At 32.2% G+C, this 19,560-nt stretch overlaps 1 protein-coding gene across 3 annotated transcripts; it reads left to right on the top strand.

Annotated features, from left to right (window-relative positions):
- Positions 1-248: 248 nt before the first annotated feature.
- LOC116772591 (uncharacterized) lies at positions 249-16,873 on the top strand. Of its 3 annotated transcripts, XM_061522266.1 has the most exons (17): positions 249-513; positions 7,985-8,202; positions 8,813-9,059; positions 9,395-9,424; positions 10,011-10,154; positions 10,389-10,560; positions 10,971-11,131; positions 11,312-11,518; positions 11,642-11,712; positions 11,778-14,725; positions 14,811-14,940; positions 15,026-15,151; positions 15,246-15,434; positions 15,502-15,667; positions 15,741-15,949; positions 16,062-16,309; positions 16,571-16,873. In XM_061522266.1, the coding sequence occupies exons 1-17, from the start codon at positions 437-439 to the stop codon at positions 16,757-16,759; spliced, it is 5,532 nt and encodes a 1,843-aa protein (XP_061378250.1). In that variant the 5' UTR covers positions 249-436; the 3' UTR covers positions 16,760-16,873. The 3 variants fall into 3 exon arrangements, with proteins under 3 accessions (XP_061378250.1, XP_061378251.1, XP_061378252.1); XM_061522267.1 differs by lacking the exon at positions 9,395-9,424 and having other exon boundaries at positions 250-513; XM_061522268.1 differs by lacking the exon at positions 15,026-15,151 and having other exon boundaries at positions 251-513.
- Positions 16,874-19,560: the final 2,687 nt, after the last annotated feature.

The following is a 19,560-nucleotide window of genomic DNA, read 5'->3' as shown; positions in this document are numbered from 1 at the left end:
GATGTATAAGTAATATAGAGGTCGGCGAATATAAAGGTTAACATCGTCATCCGCTCCCTGACCTTTCAGCGGCGGCTTGGTAATCCTCGGCGCGACATTCCTGAAAGCGTCTCATTAGTACACCTGTGTATGTGAACGAGTGACGCGCACTACTGCAGGCGCGGTGGTGGAAATTCAGCTCTGCGCATGTGCGGCCGCCATTAAAAAATGAATTCCATTTTCCCGCACTGTACGCCGCACGCTCCGTGTGGACGAGTCGCGAGCTATTTTAACGTTGAGAGGCGACGTGTTTTCGGGTGTGGTCGTGACTTGGTGCGGGGGGGCCGATGTGAGTGAGGAATGCGCCCCACGAGGCTCGGGCTTCGGTTAGTGCGCCTCTGCTAGCGGCCGGTATGGCGCCACGCGCCGCCCGCGCCCGCGCCCCAACACTTCAAACATGAGCGATCTGCAGGCCACCTTCGAGTTCTCTGTGGAACTTTACAAGTTCTACAATGTCGATCTCTTCCAGCGAGGGTAAATAACGCATGACTGTTATAGAGTGGCTGATAAGAGATAAGGACGAAGCTATTATTTTTAGCCAGCCGGGTGCTTTTGCGTTTACCTAGCCGTTAGCATAGATCATAATGTATTAATTAATGTGTTCTATCTAAATAAAACTAAGACATATAAAATTCTTCTACAAAATTCTTTAAATATACCGTCTTGAGCATTAAATTATTCAGTGGATTCAGTTATTACGTTTGATACACTTCAATTATCATATTTTTTGTTTCAATCGTGGTATTTTCGTCTGAATATATTGAATACATCTTGAACCGCTGATAATAATTACGGTGTTTGAGTTAGTTACATAACAAGGAATTACTATAACATTCATAATAATGTCAAAGAGAGTTATAACTAAATTACCATATTGCGACGTAGAAGCAAGAAAGAATGTGAATTATTTCACATTTTGCTACAATCGAGTTAATTACTTTAAAACAGACATGTCGATTGACTCCTTAAAGATTCGTTAAATAGAAAATTATTAAATAATCTGTTCGTTAATTGAATTTGTCGCCAAGAAAGCCGATAGTGAGAAAACCTTAAATCAATTTCAGACGGAAACCAACATTTATATTAGTAAGGGATCAGAAGTATATTTTATTTGAATTTAGCAAATGTTATAGTCCGTAGTAGAATATAGAATACATTTTATATATAAGCAAGAATCAATAAAATGTCTCCCACATATATTTATCGGAACTATGTAAGACGTTTACAACAAGTTATAATATTAATTGTACTTAAAGTTTAAGTTTTTTAATTATTCTCGGATCTCTATTTTAATAGAAATCTTTTAACTTCACTACTCAGTCTGTTTAATTAATATTATTTAATAACTTCGCTTTACAAACACAGCTAAATGATTTAAATATCTTTGATATTGAAATAAAGATACATAAAACATAATTTTCGATATATTAAATGACAATAAATATTTTTGATTATAGTAATAGGAAAAATTGGATAACACCCATGATTTGAGTAGATTTACTTGCAAATATGAATAATTCAGTACTGTGGGGTTTTCCGATGTCAGTTGAGACCCCTCAGGGCAAAATATTACTATGTTTCTAAGGAACATAAAGAGAATGAGGTGATGGAAAAATAATGGATTTTTAGTAAGCCTATTTATATACAGACAACAATAATTTATGAATGTTAATATCATATCCGCATTGGAAAGAAGAAAGATTTAGGATTCTAAAGTAGTTATTATAAAATAGTTGATATTTTATGTTACGAAAAAAATAATATTTTATGTCAAAAAACAGAACTGTCGAATGCATTCAATGAAGAAATACTATAACGACGTCTAACAAGAATGATATATAATAAGCAAAATAATCTCGCACCATATCTTTTAACCCATAAAACAAACTCTACCTTCAGATCGAAATCGGAGTAGGTACATATATGGACTCATTTGAATTTATTACCGTCACCAGAAGACGTTTTAATATTGCTATTAATATATAAATAAAAAACTGATATTTCATGGCATAATTTAAGATTATAATGTATTCTGTAACATTTATTATGAAAGATCTAAAGATGCAATTATGATTTTAAATAGAGTGAAGTTAATATAGTACTTTAAAGGCTGGTCAAATATAACCTATTTTTAAGCTCTCCCACCGCTATTTAAATAAATAATTACAATGACAAAAACTACAAACTATTCAGTTATTAAGGTGGTTTTTTTTTTATATATTCCATGAGCTCAAAACATATTATTTTATTCGTCAATTAAACGTCTCCCTTACTTGTCCCCTCATTGGAAACATTTCCGTATCTTGTTTAACAAATTAGACAGATTGGGATCCGCTGTTCTTAATTGGTAGCCGCCCAATATTGATTACCACGACCCTGACATAATCGAAAACGTTTCAGACAAATAATAATATTAAAAAATGAAAGTTTATTTGTTCTGTGAGTTGATACGTTGACTGGCTGGATTGGTTTTAAATATTAAAAAATATAAATAGTTTTATATCAGAAGCGAATTCCCACAAGAATTAAAAAAAAAAAAATAAGCTATAGCATATAAGCAGTGCAATATTATAATATTATAGTTCACTTATGCGACACTCATATGCAACACAGCCATTTAATTTATGAAATAATTCATTTTATATGAATTTTCATATTAACATTTAATATAAAAAATGTTCTGAGATAAATGAATGATATGAAATAGTGATAAAGCTGACATCACTCCGCTAATTACTCAATCTGTTAGTCAACAGGGTGCCTCCGAAATTGGAAAAGCTTTTAGTAAAATATCCGTGTGATGTACGAGTGTATACGAAGTCGGATATAGTATAAATTGAATTTAATTAATGGTTTCTGAGAGTGTTTAGGATGTGATAAAGGAAGACATTTAGGGTACACTATTTTTATTAAGGCGAAGTTAACGCAACATGGTAACTAATCTGATGCCGTTGACTGCTGACCTCGGGGTCAAATGACATTAAGTGCAGTAAACAAGGATCTACCCTGTTCGCGATTTATTGATGCATATGTCCATTAACCCTATTACTGATATCATGTATAAAAGAAATTCTTACATCAAATTATTTATTCCGTAAAAAGATTTCCTTTCAAATGTTATTTGGGATAAAAATTTCACCAACAAATTCGTGTTTATGGTGCTAGTATTTACCATGTAAATTTTGGTTAATACGTTAACGATAACTTAATTTTTGACTTGAATTATAGCTGAACTTTAAATTAAGGTCATTTAATATATAAGGTATTCTGCTTTAGATATATATAAATGTTTGCATCAATTATTTAACAGACCTATTCAATGTATGTTTTAAATACGCACAGGTTAAAAGCTAATATTTAAACTGTAATTAAAAGTAAAACGTCTACTTTCAAGGTAAACGTATTATAGTTGGCACTAAGTAATAAAATATTTTATAATAATGTCAGCAGCCTCAACAAAACATGCGTCAGGTATATAATATATAAATAGCCAATACTAACTTAAATAAATAATATGAAACTTTCCAACTAATATTAATCTATTTGTGAAGCGTCTAACCCATACAGTCAGTTAATAACTTTTCTCTAGTCATATACAATAAATTGCAATAAAAATATGCTCTGAATCAAGTGAATTGTAATTGGAAGACTTAAGCAGAATTATGCGAGTGAATTATCGATTGAAATTATTAAACATTCATTCTTTCATTCATTCATAATTATCATAAATGTTCATGGTTTACAGACTATAACTTCTCGTCTATTTTCTTTAAATCAATCAGCATACCTAGTACATAAAAGTCAGAAATGTCATTCCTTGATCCGTCAGCTAATAAAATTAATCGATGATTTAAGAAAAAAAGTGCTAAAACAGATCTGTTTATACCTAGTGAACTATCTTATAAACTCTGACGTTTTAACACATTAGTTTAAGTATAGTTGTAACCGTAAAAGTTGAAAGGTGAAATACTTTCCGCAAGCTATTATCGTCAGTTCTAAAATGTAAAGATCAGATTAACAGGTTTACAATATGTAGCAAATATATAGATTTATTATCTGTATGCTAAGAACGAGTTTGCATCGGAACAATGCATGCGAAGCTTATACTTTTGCTCTGCCTTAATACTATAACGTGTGGAGGTTCATAAACGAATAACTTTTAACTCTCCGTTTATAGTGTAACAATGAAAATTTGTGTTAAGAGTATTTTAATGTTAAGTTTCCTTATCAGAGATTTATGAAACATTTGCTTTGTCAAATTCGGAAATAATAGAATTCATAATATATTTTAAGAAATGTATAACATTACATATAGATATATTTACATACATTCTGAATAAAAAAATCACTTCTTATATCGATACACGGTTATAATAAAAGGCCGCCAATCCCTCAGTCACCTCTATGCGAGTAGGTTGCGATGCCAACGGATTGTTGTATCGAAACCCGCATTTAATACGAGCCAAAAGATTTACAAGCTTTTTTAAATAACTATTTGACAGCGTTTCATAATAATGCTATTACAGGCTATTGCTGTAATAGTTTTTGAAGATAATTTGAACATGAATTTAATGAAATTATGTTATTTTCCTGTAACAAATATCTAATTCTAATGGTTGGTATTTTATTTCACGTTATCAGAGTCGCTGTTTAATCTTTCTATAAAGAAGTATTGTAATGGCAAAGTGCCCATCAAGCTTCAAATAGCGTTTATTTCAATTAACATACCTGTTATTTTTCGTTGATAGTCATCTTATAATTATTACATATTTAGCTTAAAGAAAAATATTAAAAGTAGTGGAAGTAGCCGAATAAAGCCAGACTTCTATAAAATATCTACGTAATATAAATTATAAAAAGCTATACTTTAAGAATAAAGCATTTATTAAAAATGTTACTGCTATAATTATGATATCCCAATTAAGTAGTAAATAAAAAACAATAAAACTTTGTTGCCCTCTCCGCAATCAAAAAAACATGTATTTTTTTACTCTATACATAAAATATTCTTAAGTAAAGATATTTTTACGGATATTTCTATTTCCGCCAGCAACCCGTATTTCCGGAAGTCATTCACCTGTAATTGCATCAGTGCCAAATAGTACGGTTCCTGCTGAAGATTGTATTATTCTTTAAAAATTATTTACAGAAGCAAATGTCACTTATGATATATATATAAAAAAAAATTCGTTTTCTATACAATAAATATTTTAAATATAGATAAATTTTACACGTTATAATTATATACGTACATATAAGACACTTAAAAAGAAAATATGTTTTTTCGTTTCTGTCGTCCTCATCTCGTCTGCTCGTCTGCTCGTTTGCTATCATCACAGATGCTGGGAAGTTACTTAGTTAGAGTTGCGCGAAATATATTAAAAAGACATGGTATATTTTTAAATAAATATGATACATATAACATTTTTATTTACGTGAACATTCAGTATGTGAATTAAAATTTCAAAATTCGATATTGAGATATACAATTCTAAATATAGAACAGAAAAATAACATCATGTAATAAAATGGAAAAGCGTTACCTGCTTTGTGAAATTTAAGGAAATATTTATAAATACCTAACTTTTTAATATATTGCTGTTTAAAAGACTTAGTTCGTCCGACGTTTTATCTTAATAATATAAAGCTTGAAAATGTTTTTTGAAGAATTAATGAGTATAGCCGTCTCGTAAGTTTTCACGAAAGTTGTTATTAAATAAGATAGAATATAATGTAAATATAATGTAAATATTTGTAACAATCCGTTCGGTAGATAGAGAGGATGAAAATAATTCTAAGTTCATATATTTTTATAATGTTAACAACTTGAAAAGAATTTTCGAAGTTGCATAAAAAGTAAAAAAAATATTAAATCAATCGCAATTTTAAATGATAATACCAAACTAAGCTACTAACATTGAAATTATGCGAATTCTCTTAGGATTCCACACAATTATTCTCATAATTCATATTCAATCTGTAATAAATTTAATTTTTATAATAATAACAAATATGTGAAAATGCAAATAGTGAAAGAGGTAGGTTTTAAAATAAACTATGCTTCGTTAACAGGAACAGCACAAACTATTTATATTCTTTCAAACAAACCCCATTTCTTTGAAAGTTAAAAATAAATACTTCATTTAAAAATATAAAACTTCAACCGTATTTTTTCGTCCTCATTAAATTATTTCTATTTTTTCTTATTGTAACGAAACTTTTTACTGACACAACGTTTTGTAGTTTCAACTCTCCTGCTAAGAATATTTTGTTACACATAGGTCTTCGATCATCTTTTTATAATGAACTTAGGCATTTATAACATTTTTCGTTTTCACAGTAATTTTTCTGAATATTTTCTACTAACATTATTAATAAAATAAATGTGATCAAATATATGTGTTTGTGTGTAATACGGAACTTAGGACCAGAGCCAAAACAAGGTTGGCATACGTTTAACTATGCTTCTTATAAGGTAAAAGTTAAATCCTACGTTGGAGCAGTTCTCAATCCTTTGCTGAATGAACATTGAAGATCTGTATCACTGACTCAAGACGTCTTTAAAATTAGAAAATAACGGTTAATAAATGTTATATTCAATTTTATAGACGGCTGTGACATATTAACAATAGAAAGATATTTTTTGTCTGATTGTATTGGCTTGTCGAAGAAAAAACTTATGTATGTATTGTATTTATATAAATACTACTAAATTATAAATAAATGAGAAACTTTGTGAGTATGTTTGCTGCTATTTAAAAAAAAAAACTTTACAGACAACAGTACAAGACGTAAGTGATAATTTATCAAAAAATTTATGCTCGTTGTTCACCATATCTATTGTTTTATCACACTAATACATTTTCCTCTGAGCTTAATTCTGACGTCTACGAAGATTATTGTACACAAAAACTACTAGTGCATAAACAAGCAAAGACTTATCTACACAGATACATGAATATTTTATCCATGTATGGGTATGAAATGTTGACTTTCATAATATTTATCATAAAGCAGTTTCACAATTAAATTATTTTATCGAAAATATAAAACAGATCAGAATTTACGATGATTCAATTAATTGAAAATATATATGTATTTTAAAAGAGTCCTTTAATACCATAACACATTTATGTTTGTGAAATTGGACAGGAAGCAGTGAACTTTATGCTCTATTGTAGAGCCTTTAATGAGTTATTTATATTTAACAAAAAAAAAATAAAGTTATTGCTGCCAGTGCTCGTAAGAACTTTATAAAAGTTTTGATGAAAGAATTTTATCCTATTTTACATTTCTAGGTTGAACTTCAGATTGGTTAATTTTACGATATAGTGATTAGGTACATAGAAGGAAACGCAAGGGAACATAGAAAATTTATATGTATATGGACGAAAGAAATATTAGTGTGGGTCTTTGTTTAATATCCAAAAGATATGATAATATAATCAATTAGACATGAAGACGAATCATTATATTTTTTTCGAACTACAAACACTGAAATGATTGCGTGGTTATGGATTTTTATGTATATTTTTCTAATTTTGGGAGAGTTCAGCATAGTTTTCTGAAACATAACGAAATATAGCAAACATATTTATTAACTATATTACTTTTATATGGTTAAAATTTTATAATTACCTAGAAACGACCCCGGAATCATTAGTTACTTGTGTGTATGTATAAATAAATTGAAAGGTCTGTTTGTCATTTCCAATTAACTACAGTTTTTAATGCTTATTGATTTTTGCGTGATACTAAAATTTACTAGTTTTTTTCTTGTTACTCTGTATGTTAATTGATGACGAATAATTGTACCTTATCAAATGAGGGACGTATATAAAGTCTAATGTCCTTTTAATCCTTAAAATAAAGCAAACGCTCTACAACAAACTAAGCATTTGGTTGAAATCGTAGTTATAATAAAATTTAAAACAATTGTCTGCAGGCTTTATCAAGTCCGTGTGGGGCTTCGCGTGTCACCAAAAGTTCCAGTGCACATTGAGGCGACGGTATCCAGTGGAAATGGCGCGGCGAGGACTGGTAGGCCGGCCGCCAACGCGTCGCTTATCGGAGGCCTCGCTGCCTCCAGGGCTTTCCAGATTATGTATAGAAACGAGGAGATCACTTTAAGGGACATAGTACACTTTAGAGCCCATCTTTTAGGTGAGATTATTCGTTGTATTGAATAAGCCCGGCTATTTTGAAATAAATTAAGAGTTCTTATTTGGTGGCTACTATTTAATTTCAATCGATCGTCCGAATTGATTCCTTTCAAATATTTAACCTTCAATATATTGTCATGCCTTCAGGCTTATATTTGTCGCATATTATAAGTTATATACGCAATCTGGTAATAAACTAAACAGACATTGAACTCAAACACCAAGTATTTGGTTCAGTGGATACTATACGTCAGAAATTGTCACTGTGCTATTAACCACGAGTTCGGTGTACTTTAACATGTTCAGTCGTTTACACCCTAGTATCTTAATATCTACCATTACAAAAGCAAGTTTGTGGCTAGGAAGCACTTTTGAAAGAGATAAACCAGGACAAGTTATAGCAACACTGGCGTCCCGCCAAACAGGCTGACCCAATATAAAGTAAATGTCCTAATTTCTAAAAACAAAGAACCCGTTATACGTGGATTGCCATTCATTTAATTGTTTGGTTTTTCAGTCCCATCATAAATTTTGGGCATTACATTTAACTAATTCTACCATGATTATTTATTTTTGTCTTTCTATATTAATTAGTTTATATCATCTACCAGTTGATAGCCGCAACCTTAAAGAGTCCTTGGAAAGGGCGGAATGGAGTCTTGGTGTTGAACTCTGGTGCAGTGAGGGTGCCCAGTCTAGTACTTTGACTCCTGTCTCCTGCCGCGTGCTGAAGCTGCACTTTCAGCCTTCCCAGGGCTTGCACTACCATCTGCCTGTGCTGTTTGACTACTTCCATCTCTCTGCAGTATCTGTCACCATCCACGCTAGCTTGGTTGCCTTACATCAGCCGTATATCAAGTAAGTTACAACAGATTTTGAACAGACTAGGAAACGGTTTGAATGGGAGGCTGAAAACATTAAGTATATACAAAATTTTGAAAAGACTTCATGTTAGTAAAATTTAAAGTTAATAATCTGACAATAATGTATATAATAATCTTTATTATCATATGCATAAAACGAAAAAAAACCACACATGTGTGAACAAAAAGATATATGACAAACAAGAAGCTCAAGTTCCAGGGACAATGCTAAGTGGATATACAATAACAACCTTACCTTCAAGTTCTTTTGACATATATTTCAACACACCCAGATAAAACAAAATTCGTTTGTTACATGTCTTTATTTAGGAAGAGCATCATGCATTATGTCCAAAGCTGGTAAGTATTAGTTGTAGCTTAGCTAGATCATAATATAGATATAAAGTAATAATATTATATATTAAATTTAGTTTTTTATCTTCCTACAACTCGTCTACGAAAAGGTAATGCTTTTCGTCATTGTTAAATTTTTCAATCGATGAATGACTAAATTGATTTGTTACATTTTAAGCGCATCTTTTTGTTATAAATAGTATCATCAAGTAAACATCGACTGCTAGGGTAGTTGTAGATTGATAATGACGTAAGATATTTTCTCCAACATTTCTTAGATACATTATCTTTAATTTTAAAATCATTGAAGTAATGACATTAATCAATAAATAATAGTGTCATCAATGAATCTGATAAAATTATTGGTTATTTCATGTAAAACCTTATTATTACGACTACGTACTAACGTATTTTTTATTTCTTGACTACTCAATTTAAGCATGACGATTATCTTATGAAGTACTTAACAGTTGGAAAAGTAGTGCCTTTTACTTTACCATAAATAAGTACTTTAGGATTTAGGTCTAGATATGCATGGAGGTCAAAATTCCATTTCAAGCTGCTATAGAACAAGCTATTGTCCTACTTCCAGCACGCCCCGCTCTAGCAAACAGTGGGGTAAACTGATGAAGAGTGCAGGTTCAAGCTTCAATGCTACTGGCAGCTTGGAGAACATTCTATTTGGATCGAGTGGAAAATGCGCTGGAGGAAATTCAAGCAAAATAGCTCACGCCAGGTATTGTTTTAAATAATCTTGTAGTAGAGTACCTGGATTTAACATAAACTTCTTCATGTTAATTATGAGTATGTATATATTCTAATATTATTAAATCATAACATACTATATAGTGTCATCTGATCTGCCAAATACAACAAAATACAAAAATTTATCTTCTTGGCCATTAAGAATCTTGATTCTTAAAATGTGAATGAACGTAGCGTTTGTGCACTTATAAATTTGTTTTCACAGACAAGTTCATGCTGAAGTTTGCGGTATATTATTGGGTTCATTGGAAGGGCTTCAGAGTGCATTAACTGTGTGCGGTTCAACTGGAGTGTTGTTGACTCCTGAAGAGTCTGCTTCCAACTCTGTGGTCGGTGAAGTAGCACAGCGGATAAAAGACTTGAGTGATTTGGGCAAAGTAAGTGATGTGGATTGGGTAATTAGTTTTTTTTTATATCTCTTATAATTTCTAATATATTTTATTGATTAACATGACTGCAGTTGAAGTAGCGTTATTAATGTAATCATTCAATTACTTTTTTCATTTATATTATTTAGACAAAAAGAGATAGAACTAACTTTAGAGACTATATTTTATTGAGTTATTTTTGATTGAAATAAATAAAATAAATTTTAAATAAAATTCAAATTAGTTAATTTTATTCTTTCCCCATCATGCAAGAATCTAAAATCAAGATAGACTTAGAGAGTCTTGCGTCACAATGACTTTTTGATATAGCTAATGTTTGAGCTATGGATACACGTAATTCATATAAAATATGACCAAGAACAAAAAAACTTACAATAATAACCTATTTTTATTTTAAGAAGTCTGAAGCTGGGGAAGAAGAAGAGTGGGCAATGGGAGCTGCCCATGACATTGCTCGGCTCTGCGCAGAAGTAACACTACGATGGCGTGCTTTTCTTCACCACACCTCTGATAGGCCACACGTTCATCACGCGCTTGCAGCCAGACATCATGCACTACGGTCCGTTATGACAATTTATACAAACTATTAAGCCAATAGAAAAGAAAATATTTTCAAAAAACAGACGCAAAGTATGTTGAAGCTTTGAGAATCACTTGTAAACATTCAAAACATCCCACCCGCCCTCTAAATGTTGAAATTATTTAACTATTTAGTCTTAACTTTTTTTATAATCTATAGCATCAAACGCTTCTCCGAGTGTTTCTTCGTATTGGACAATCCTCGTCATTCCCTCGCTGGCTGTTACGACAGTAACTACCAGTCCTACCAGAGCGTGGGTGAGACCGCCCGGCGTTCGCGTTACCTGGCGCTTCTGCCACCATTGCCAGTACATTGCATTGCTTTGGATGGCGATCCACATATAATGCCTATTATATTTGAGGATAGGTAACTGAATAATTTAAGTTTTTTAACTGAACTCTTATTTTTCAAACTAAAAACATGAAAATTTACTTGAATTCGTTTATAGCACATAAATGAAAACAAATACCTTAGATTTTTCTTTTATAGATACCAGGACACAGCCGAGTTTGCAAGACGGCGATCGTTTTTAAATTCTAACGCCAATAAAGCTGGAAGTGGTAAATATTTTTCACATAATTATTCTTTTTTCATTATGTCTTTTGCTAATTCTGATACGTTTCAGATCCGTTCCTATGTTCGGACCCTGCCGGAGAAGACTGTGCTTGCAGTGTTAGTTCTATAATGGACTCTAGGAGACCGTCATCAGAAGCTTCTCGCGTAACTTTATCATTGCCAAAAAATATAATAGATGTTCTCGAACCACATTTTGATAACCAAAAAGCACCCACAGGTGTGGTACAAGCCACTTTAACATTAGCGCCTCAAAAATCAGCCAGAGGATCTCCAAAGCGAACACTTGTAAAACAACACGTCGTAGAGATGACTAAACCCCATAATAAGCAATTAGAACTTACGGGAAGAAATAGATACATTGTACAAAACAATCAAATTAGCGAAATCCAACTTCCCCCTAATAATGTATTTGCTTCATGTCCTATCCAGCAAGGACAACAAATGTCCAGATACTCAGCCTCAACGCTGTTAGACATAAACTCCGCCAAGAGTACAACAAATGTTTCACATTTAGGTAAAGAGAAAACTGATCGTGATGAAGTTTTCAACCAAAAGCATGATATTACAAGTGGCGTTAGTACATTACCGGCAAGACATAGTAAATCTTTAGATCAGTTAAGAGTATCACAAATGGCGCCTCTAAGTGTCCAAACATTATCGAAAAATGTGAAAAATAGCTCAAACAACTCCGTGAATTATCACAAATCATACGCACCGCCACAACAACAAGTAAAACCAACTACTCTCCCTAGAAGTATTACAACTACATCTTATCCTACTAGCACAACGACAAGATGTGGATCGAAAGGTGATGAATATAGACGTAATATAAACGAATTTAGAGAAAAATATAAAAATCCAGGTAATTCTGTTAATTTTCATGGTTTAAATAATGAAGTATTTCACTCTGTAGGCCATAAGTACGATGGGACAATGAAAGGAGGTAGTAATCAAATTTATGGTTACACTTTCGGTAATCAGGGTAATATGACAGTGAATAATACTATTCGTAATCCTTTAGAGTTTCAAAGAGGCTACAGTGTAAATTTACCCCGTCCTATGTTGCCTCCTCGTAATTCTTATCCACCTGTTAGTGGTAAGACACAAGTGACTGAACAGAGCAATTTAGCTTCTAGCAAACATGTTCATAGATCGAATTCAACTCATGTTTTCAACCCAAATGTAGAAAAACAACACATGGACATTGAGGCCGCACGAAATCAATTAAGACACGAATTAAATTATTACCTTCAAAAAGGGGACTGGAGCTATGACTTTAACACAGGGAGTCTTATTCAAAATTATCAAAAGAAATCGAGTAAAAGTAGTGATGATAGCGGCTTTGTAATGACTTTAGACCGGAGTAGCGATGGAACATCAAAATCAACATATTCAAAAACTCCACCATCAACTCCTCATTCGACGTTACCATCTGTAAGACATAAAAAGAGTCGTTCTAAAGATTCTAAATTAAACCTTAATGGAACTGAAATTACAAAGATCAATTCAAGTCGCGATTCTCTGAGTAGCCATCATTCTGTCAAATCTAGAGACAGCAAATCCGATCGACAGACGCCAAAATCAGATAGAAGTACTCCAAAATCTGAAAAAGAGACACCTAAATCAGGTAAGGCTACGCCTAAATCAGGAGTAGTAACTCCGAGATCTGGTTTAGCTACACCAAAATCGGGTGGAACAACACCCAAAAGTGGTAGATCAAGCGGTAAACCAGAAAAACGAGGAAAACATAAAGCATCCGAGAAAATGACTCAACTAATGTCAGAGGCAGCGTCGTCATCTAGTGATGAAAGCATACCTTTTGAACTGCGGCGCTTAGAATCTTCATCCAGTGTACCTTATAGTTTAGACCACGGCACTGAGCTACGACATTGTCGAAGTGCTGTATCAATAATAGAGGAAGCCAATCTTCACAACAACTTTGGATCAGAGTCTTTGCCAAATTTAGCTCCACCGCCAGCGTTTGAGTCGCCGCCTCTAGATATAACTGATAAAGATTTTAAAATATTACCACCAGATAATTTTCTCAACAAAGATGAAAAACACAGTAGCTCAACATCGAGTCTAAGCGAACAAAGTGGTTGGGTTTCTAGTGGACGTAGTTCAGGCCCTTCTTCGCCGGATAATGGGAGTTGTCAATTAAGTCAAAATTTTCCACCCACTAAACCCACAACAATGACGAAGACTAGTAGCAAGAAAGAGGATGAAGCTACTGAAACTCGGAAAAAAGATGGAGATAAAATTTGCGACTTTAAAAGAACAGTTTTAAATGGAGAACAACTACGGGAACGCCTACTTAAATTGGCGATAAAAGCAGCTCAAAGTAGTTCAACTGAAAAAATAGAGTGTTGTGATAAAGAAGTATGTGAAGAATGTACAATATGTAGTGATTCTATATGCACAGACAGCCAGTGTGAATATAATAAAATGATGCATACCAACGGAATTGATGCGGGATGTAATTCCGATACATGCACAGCCAATTGCTTTCAACAGTATCCTGAAACTAAAGTTAATAAAATTAACCAAAGACATAATTCATTCAGTGCAATTCAAGGAAAGACTTATAGCACTGTAAGTAGAAATTCTAGTGAGGCTACAGTAAAAAAATCACAAACAGTTAGTGATAACTTACATCCATATATAAGAAAGGAAATAGCTTCAAAAACACAACCCCCCACTACACAAGCAGGGGTTCCGGACAAACAGACAGATAAAAAGTCCAGCACGCTAGATAAAACTAAATTAAAAGATAGAATACAATACACAGAAAAGTTAATAGCTGCAGAAATTTTAAGTTTAACTGTCGACAGATCATGTAAACCATTTACACCAAGTGGTGCTGTGAGTGCTACAAAAAAATACCAGGGTAAAGCAAAATCTGAAGTGGATTTGAGTCACTTTGGAACGAACGTTTACGAACATTTACCACCACCGCAACAATTTAGAGATGCTCCACCACCACCAGAACAATTTAAGGTGAACTAATTTCTATTCGTTTTCGTTTTAACACGTATTATTAAACAGAATAATATTAATCATCATTTTATTTGATATACTTTAGGACCCACCATCTAAGTCTCCAATGTTAAGCCGTCAAAGTAGTAAATCTTCAACACCTTCGAAAGGTCAACGAAAAGCTTCTCAGCCTACTACGTTGCAGCTAGACAATCCTCTATATCATGTGTGTGAAGGTATACAAAAAATATATATTCATACTCTTAATAATTACTCATGCTTCTGCTTAAAAGACTAACACTGTTATTGGTCTCCAATTAGGAATATTGGAAAGACGAAAGTTAAGGCCAAACCAATCAATGACTTACAATGCTACACCCTCATCTAGTACACTAAACAAAAGCCAGAGCACAGGTGAATTAGCAAGCAGAAACGAACTTAATAAAGGTAGGTCGCAAACAAGCGTACTAATACAGCATAAAAAATCAAGTCATTGACTGGTTTAAATAAATAAAAAAATCTTTAAACATTTTGCTTCCAGAACAACGCCAAAGCAACCTTATCAGTATTTTTGGATTGGCTGAATCTGAGAGGCTGTTTGTGAAATGTAGGGAAGAGTTTAGACAAAGCGTTAAATACCCAGGAGCGATATATTCGGATTTTCCACCTGTCGAAAATTCCTTGCCATATTTCCATATAAGCGACGAATACAGAATGTTTAATCCTGAAGGTATTGTTTTCTTATTACCACAGAACTTCATATAAAATGTCACTATAACAATGCTTGCTCTTTTCAGGATTACATCTCATCATATGTGTACACGGCCTAGATGGCAATGCAGCCGACCTACGGTTGGTTAAAACATATTTGGAGTTAGGATTACCAGGCGCGCGGTTAGACTTTCTTATGTCTGAGAGGAATCAAGGTGATACATTTTCTGACTTTGACACAATGACGGACAGGTAATTGTAATATTTTATGAACCTTATATTTAAAAGCGCTTCAAAAATAATAAGAACATATTTAAATTTTCAGACTGATTCAGGAGATCATGACACACATACAAAGCTCAAACGAGCCGGCGAGAATCAGTTTTGTTGGTCATTCTTTAGGTACAATCATCATTAGGTCTGCCCTTGCAAGACCACAAATGAAACCATTTTTGGGCAAGCTGCATACCTTTTTGTCGCTAAGCGGGCCGCATTTAGGAACTCTATACAACTCTAGTGGACTTGTGAATGCAGGTAAATTAAAAAATAATCTATATGGATTTGTAATCTACTGTTTAATATTTTGCAAAAAAGGTATTATTTTCAGACAGCTTAATGATAACTTTAAATATATTCAACTTTCCAGGAATGTGGTTTATGCAGAAATGGAAAAAGTCTGGATCCTTACTCCAGTTATCACTTCGTGACGCCTCCGATCCCCGAAAATCGTTTCTGTATCGTCTAAGCGAACGAAGTCAATTGCACCAATTCAAACATATCTTACTTTGTGGTTCAGGGCAAGATAGATATGTGCCCTTACACTCAGCGAGACTGGAGCTGTGCAAAGCTGCTGCCAAGGACACATCTTTATTGGGACAGGCTTATAGAGAAATGGTATATCAGAATTTATAATTTTATGGCCATATATCAGAAAAAGCGGTGTTCAAATATATCGATTGTCACATACATTTATTATCCAACATGTTACGTGTATAGTAAAAATTATATATGTTAAATATAAATTTCAAAAAGTAGGCAAAGAGATATTAACACTTTGTCACCAAGGATTATATTCAAACCAGAATTCTGAGTGTTATAATGTGAAGTGTTTGCTATTTATACCAGAAACTTTCAAGTTCAAAATTACTTTTTCAGGTCCACAATATGGTATCTCCTCTCGCTGCACGTGCTTCCTCAGTGTCCGTCGTTCGTTATGATGTCCAGCACGCATTGCCGCACACCGCCAGCGCTCTCGTAGGCCGCGCAGCACATATTGCAGCATTGGACTCCGACCTCTTCATTGAGAAGTTTTTATTGGTCTCCGCTCTGAAATACTTCCGTTAACTCCGTTATTCTCGTAATGCCACATCTTTATATTGATAATGAAAAAACATTTAATATCTGTGAAGCTCGGGTGTATTGTTTAATATTGCCAAATTTATTACATATTTAAACATTAGCTTTAGAAACAGGATATTACGTGTTTTGAAATGAGCATAAAACATCCCAGATTCATAGTTTTTTAATGTTTTTTTTTCGTCAAACTTAAAAACCGAGTCTTGAGCGTTCTCCTATGGTTTGTTCCTTTTACATCTTAATTCAAATTTTCAATATCTGTGATTAGTGATAAATTTATTTAAATGCTATAGCCTATTATAAAATCCATTTAAACCGTTTTATTTGAAGTTATATCGTTTTTGAACCACAAACTTTCTTAAGTTTAATTAAATACCATTCCTAATACTAGTCTATTCCGAATAAGAAAAAACATAAAAAAGAAAGATAAGATTGTTTTTTTTTTTGCTTTTACAAGTCTAAAAAATACAGAGTTTTTATTTTGGAAATAAAAACTCAGGTATTGTGTAAAATTCACGCGAATTTCGGATTCTACTGACAAATTTCTTTTAGGTTCAACGAGAACAATAATATTACACATCTATCATATCTCTTGGGACTTCTACGAATATTTTTCGCTTTTCTCACACAAAAAAAAAAAAACATTTTTGCACGTGATATTCTTCCGAAACATATATAATCATTACAGAAGCATCGAATTGACCTATGTTGTGATCTAAGATTTTCGCGAGTACTCATTTAAATGAAACTAATAGGTATTTTTCGGATTGCTAAGCGTATTTTAGTATTTTACATTGCAGCAACCGTGATCACGGTCGCTGAAAAGTAACCGAAACGGAAATTATTTCAAAATACTACATACCCCCGAGGGTATGTAGTATTTTGAAATAACAAAATAATCGTAGTAATCCGAAATATATTAGTTTCAATGATATATGTCATAAAGCGCTTAATTATAATATTACTTGGTAATGTGTGATATGAGAGTCCCTGCTGTTACAGCATTTTATTACGATACAGAATTTAATCAGCAATTTTAATTACTCATAGGTTAAGATGGATCTTTACACCAATTAATTAAGACTTTCGAATTAGCAAGTGTAGATATTGTAGATGTTATTTGTATTAGTAATTTATTGATCGTTGTGTATTGTCGTATGAATATCGGCTTCTGGAATGCTAAGCCCGTGACTATTTGGTTTTGCAATTGTTGATCGTTTTCATGATTTTTAAACTATTTCTATATAGTTATACAGGTTTAATGGATTACAATAGGTTTTCTTTGACGATATTTCAATATACTATATTATAAGATACTAGCATTTAACTACATACATACCTATGTGAAAATCTTTAAATCTCCTAATTAACAAGCAACGTAACCTCATATCAATATGTTGAAACACCAAAGGAATTTTACGTAACAATAATTAAAGTAATTAAATCTTTATTTTACTGTTGGAAATAGTTACGAGTTATTATACTGTCATAGTTTATACATCAATAGCAGTAATACATAGAATTTAATAATTATAAACAAGTCAAAAATCTATGTAATATTATAACCGATATGTATAAATAAATTTTATTCGTCAGATTCTCAAACCCTATTCTATATTAATTCTGGTTATCAGATTATAACTACAGATTTTCGTCTCTTTTAAGCACAAGCAACAAGCAGCAGACTTGTAGGTTGTTTTTTGAACAAAACAATACCATTTTTTTGAATTTTTTACGCACTTTTATATTATTTTTTTCTTTATCACTAAGCTACGTTTATTGAATTGTTACTTAAGCAAACGCATTCAAGAGGGCCTTATTACGTATAAGGACAGGCTCAGGCCTTAAATCAAATAATGGATTTAGATTAAATATGTAAATTTAAAACGAATGTTAGACTGATCTTTAAAAATATATGGTATCGGTAAGTTTAATAGGTTATAATTTTGTTTTTGATTTGTAGATATCTTTATTTGATGAAGTTGTTATCTTGCTCTGTCCACTTTGTCTATATTTTTTAAATTGTAGGTAACGTTTTATACAGGGGCTTAGGAATTCTAGTCTTTATTTAAAAGTTTTAGATCAGTACAACAACGTGCTCAAAAATATCGAAAATTTTACAGAGGCTTATGTTACATTTAACTTTTTTATCATCAACTGTCACATGGTTTTCATTGTTATTTTTGAACATGTTGTTATCTAACGTGAAATAGAGTAATATATCAATATTGCCCATGAGCATGCTTTTAAATATAATATGAATTAATGTTGTAGACGTAACAGAATCATTAAAAGAATTGTAAATAGAAAATCTAAATTTTATTTGTAAATTAAATTCGTATGTTAAATGTCGATGTTACACATAAGAACAAATAAATATGCCTGAAAACTTAGTCTTGTTTTAATTTGTCAATAAAAGCGATATAATAGTTCAAGATATCCAATTTAATATTTTTATAAAGCTCTGCAAAATATTTTATTACTTAAATATTTTTGAATAAACTTATGAATATTTATTATTTCGATAAAACTTAAGACTAATGTAGTTACATATCACGACAAAATAAATCAAATATAAAAATCCGTGTCATCCCAATAGTATTGAAAATTCTGAAATTCAATATTTTGACATAGAATACGTAAATATCTTACGAAGATGAAAACTTTTAGTTTTGTTCAAATTAGTATACAATTTTATTTGGTTTTAAACACATAAGTCGCCATCTATTGATCCCACAATACATTAAATTTCCTCTAGCACGTTGTGTCGTGTAATTCAACGATTTTTA

Source organism: Danaus plexippus, chromosome 12 (genome assembly GCF_018135715.1).
Source record: "Danaus plexippus chromosome 12, MEX_DaPlex, whole genome shotgun sequence".
Lineage (NCBI taxonomy): Eukaryota > Metazoa > Arthropoda > Insecta > Lepidoptera > Nymphalidae > Danaus > Danaus plexippus.
This window is presented reverse-complemented; position numbering and strand designations above follow the sequence as displayed.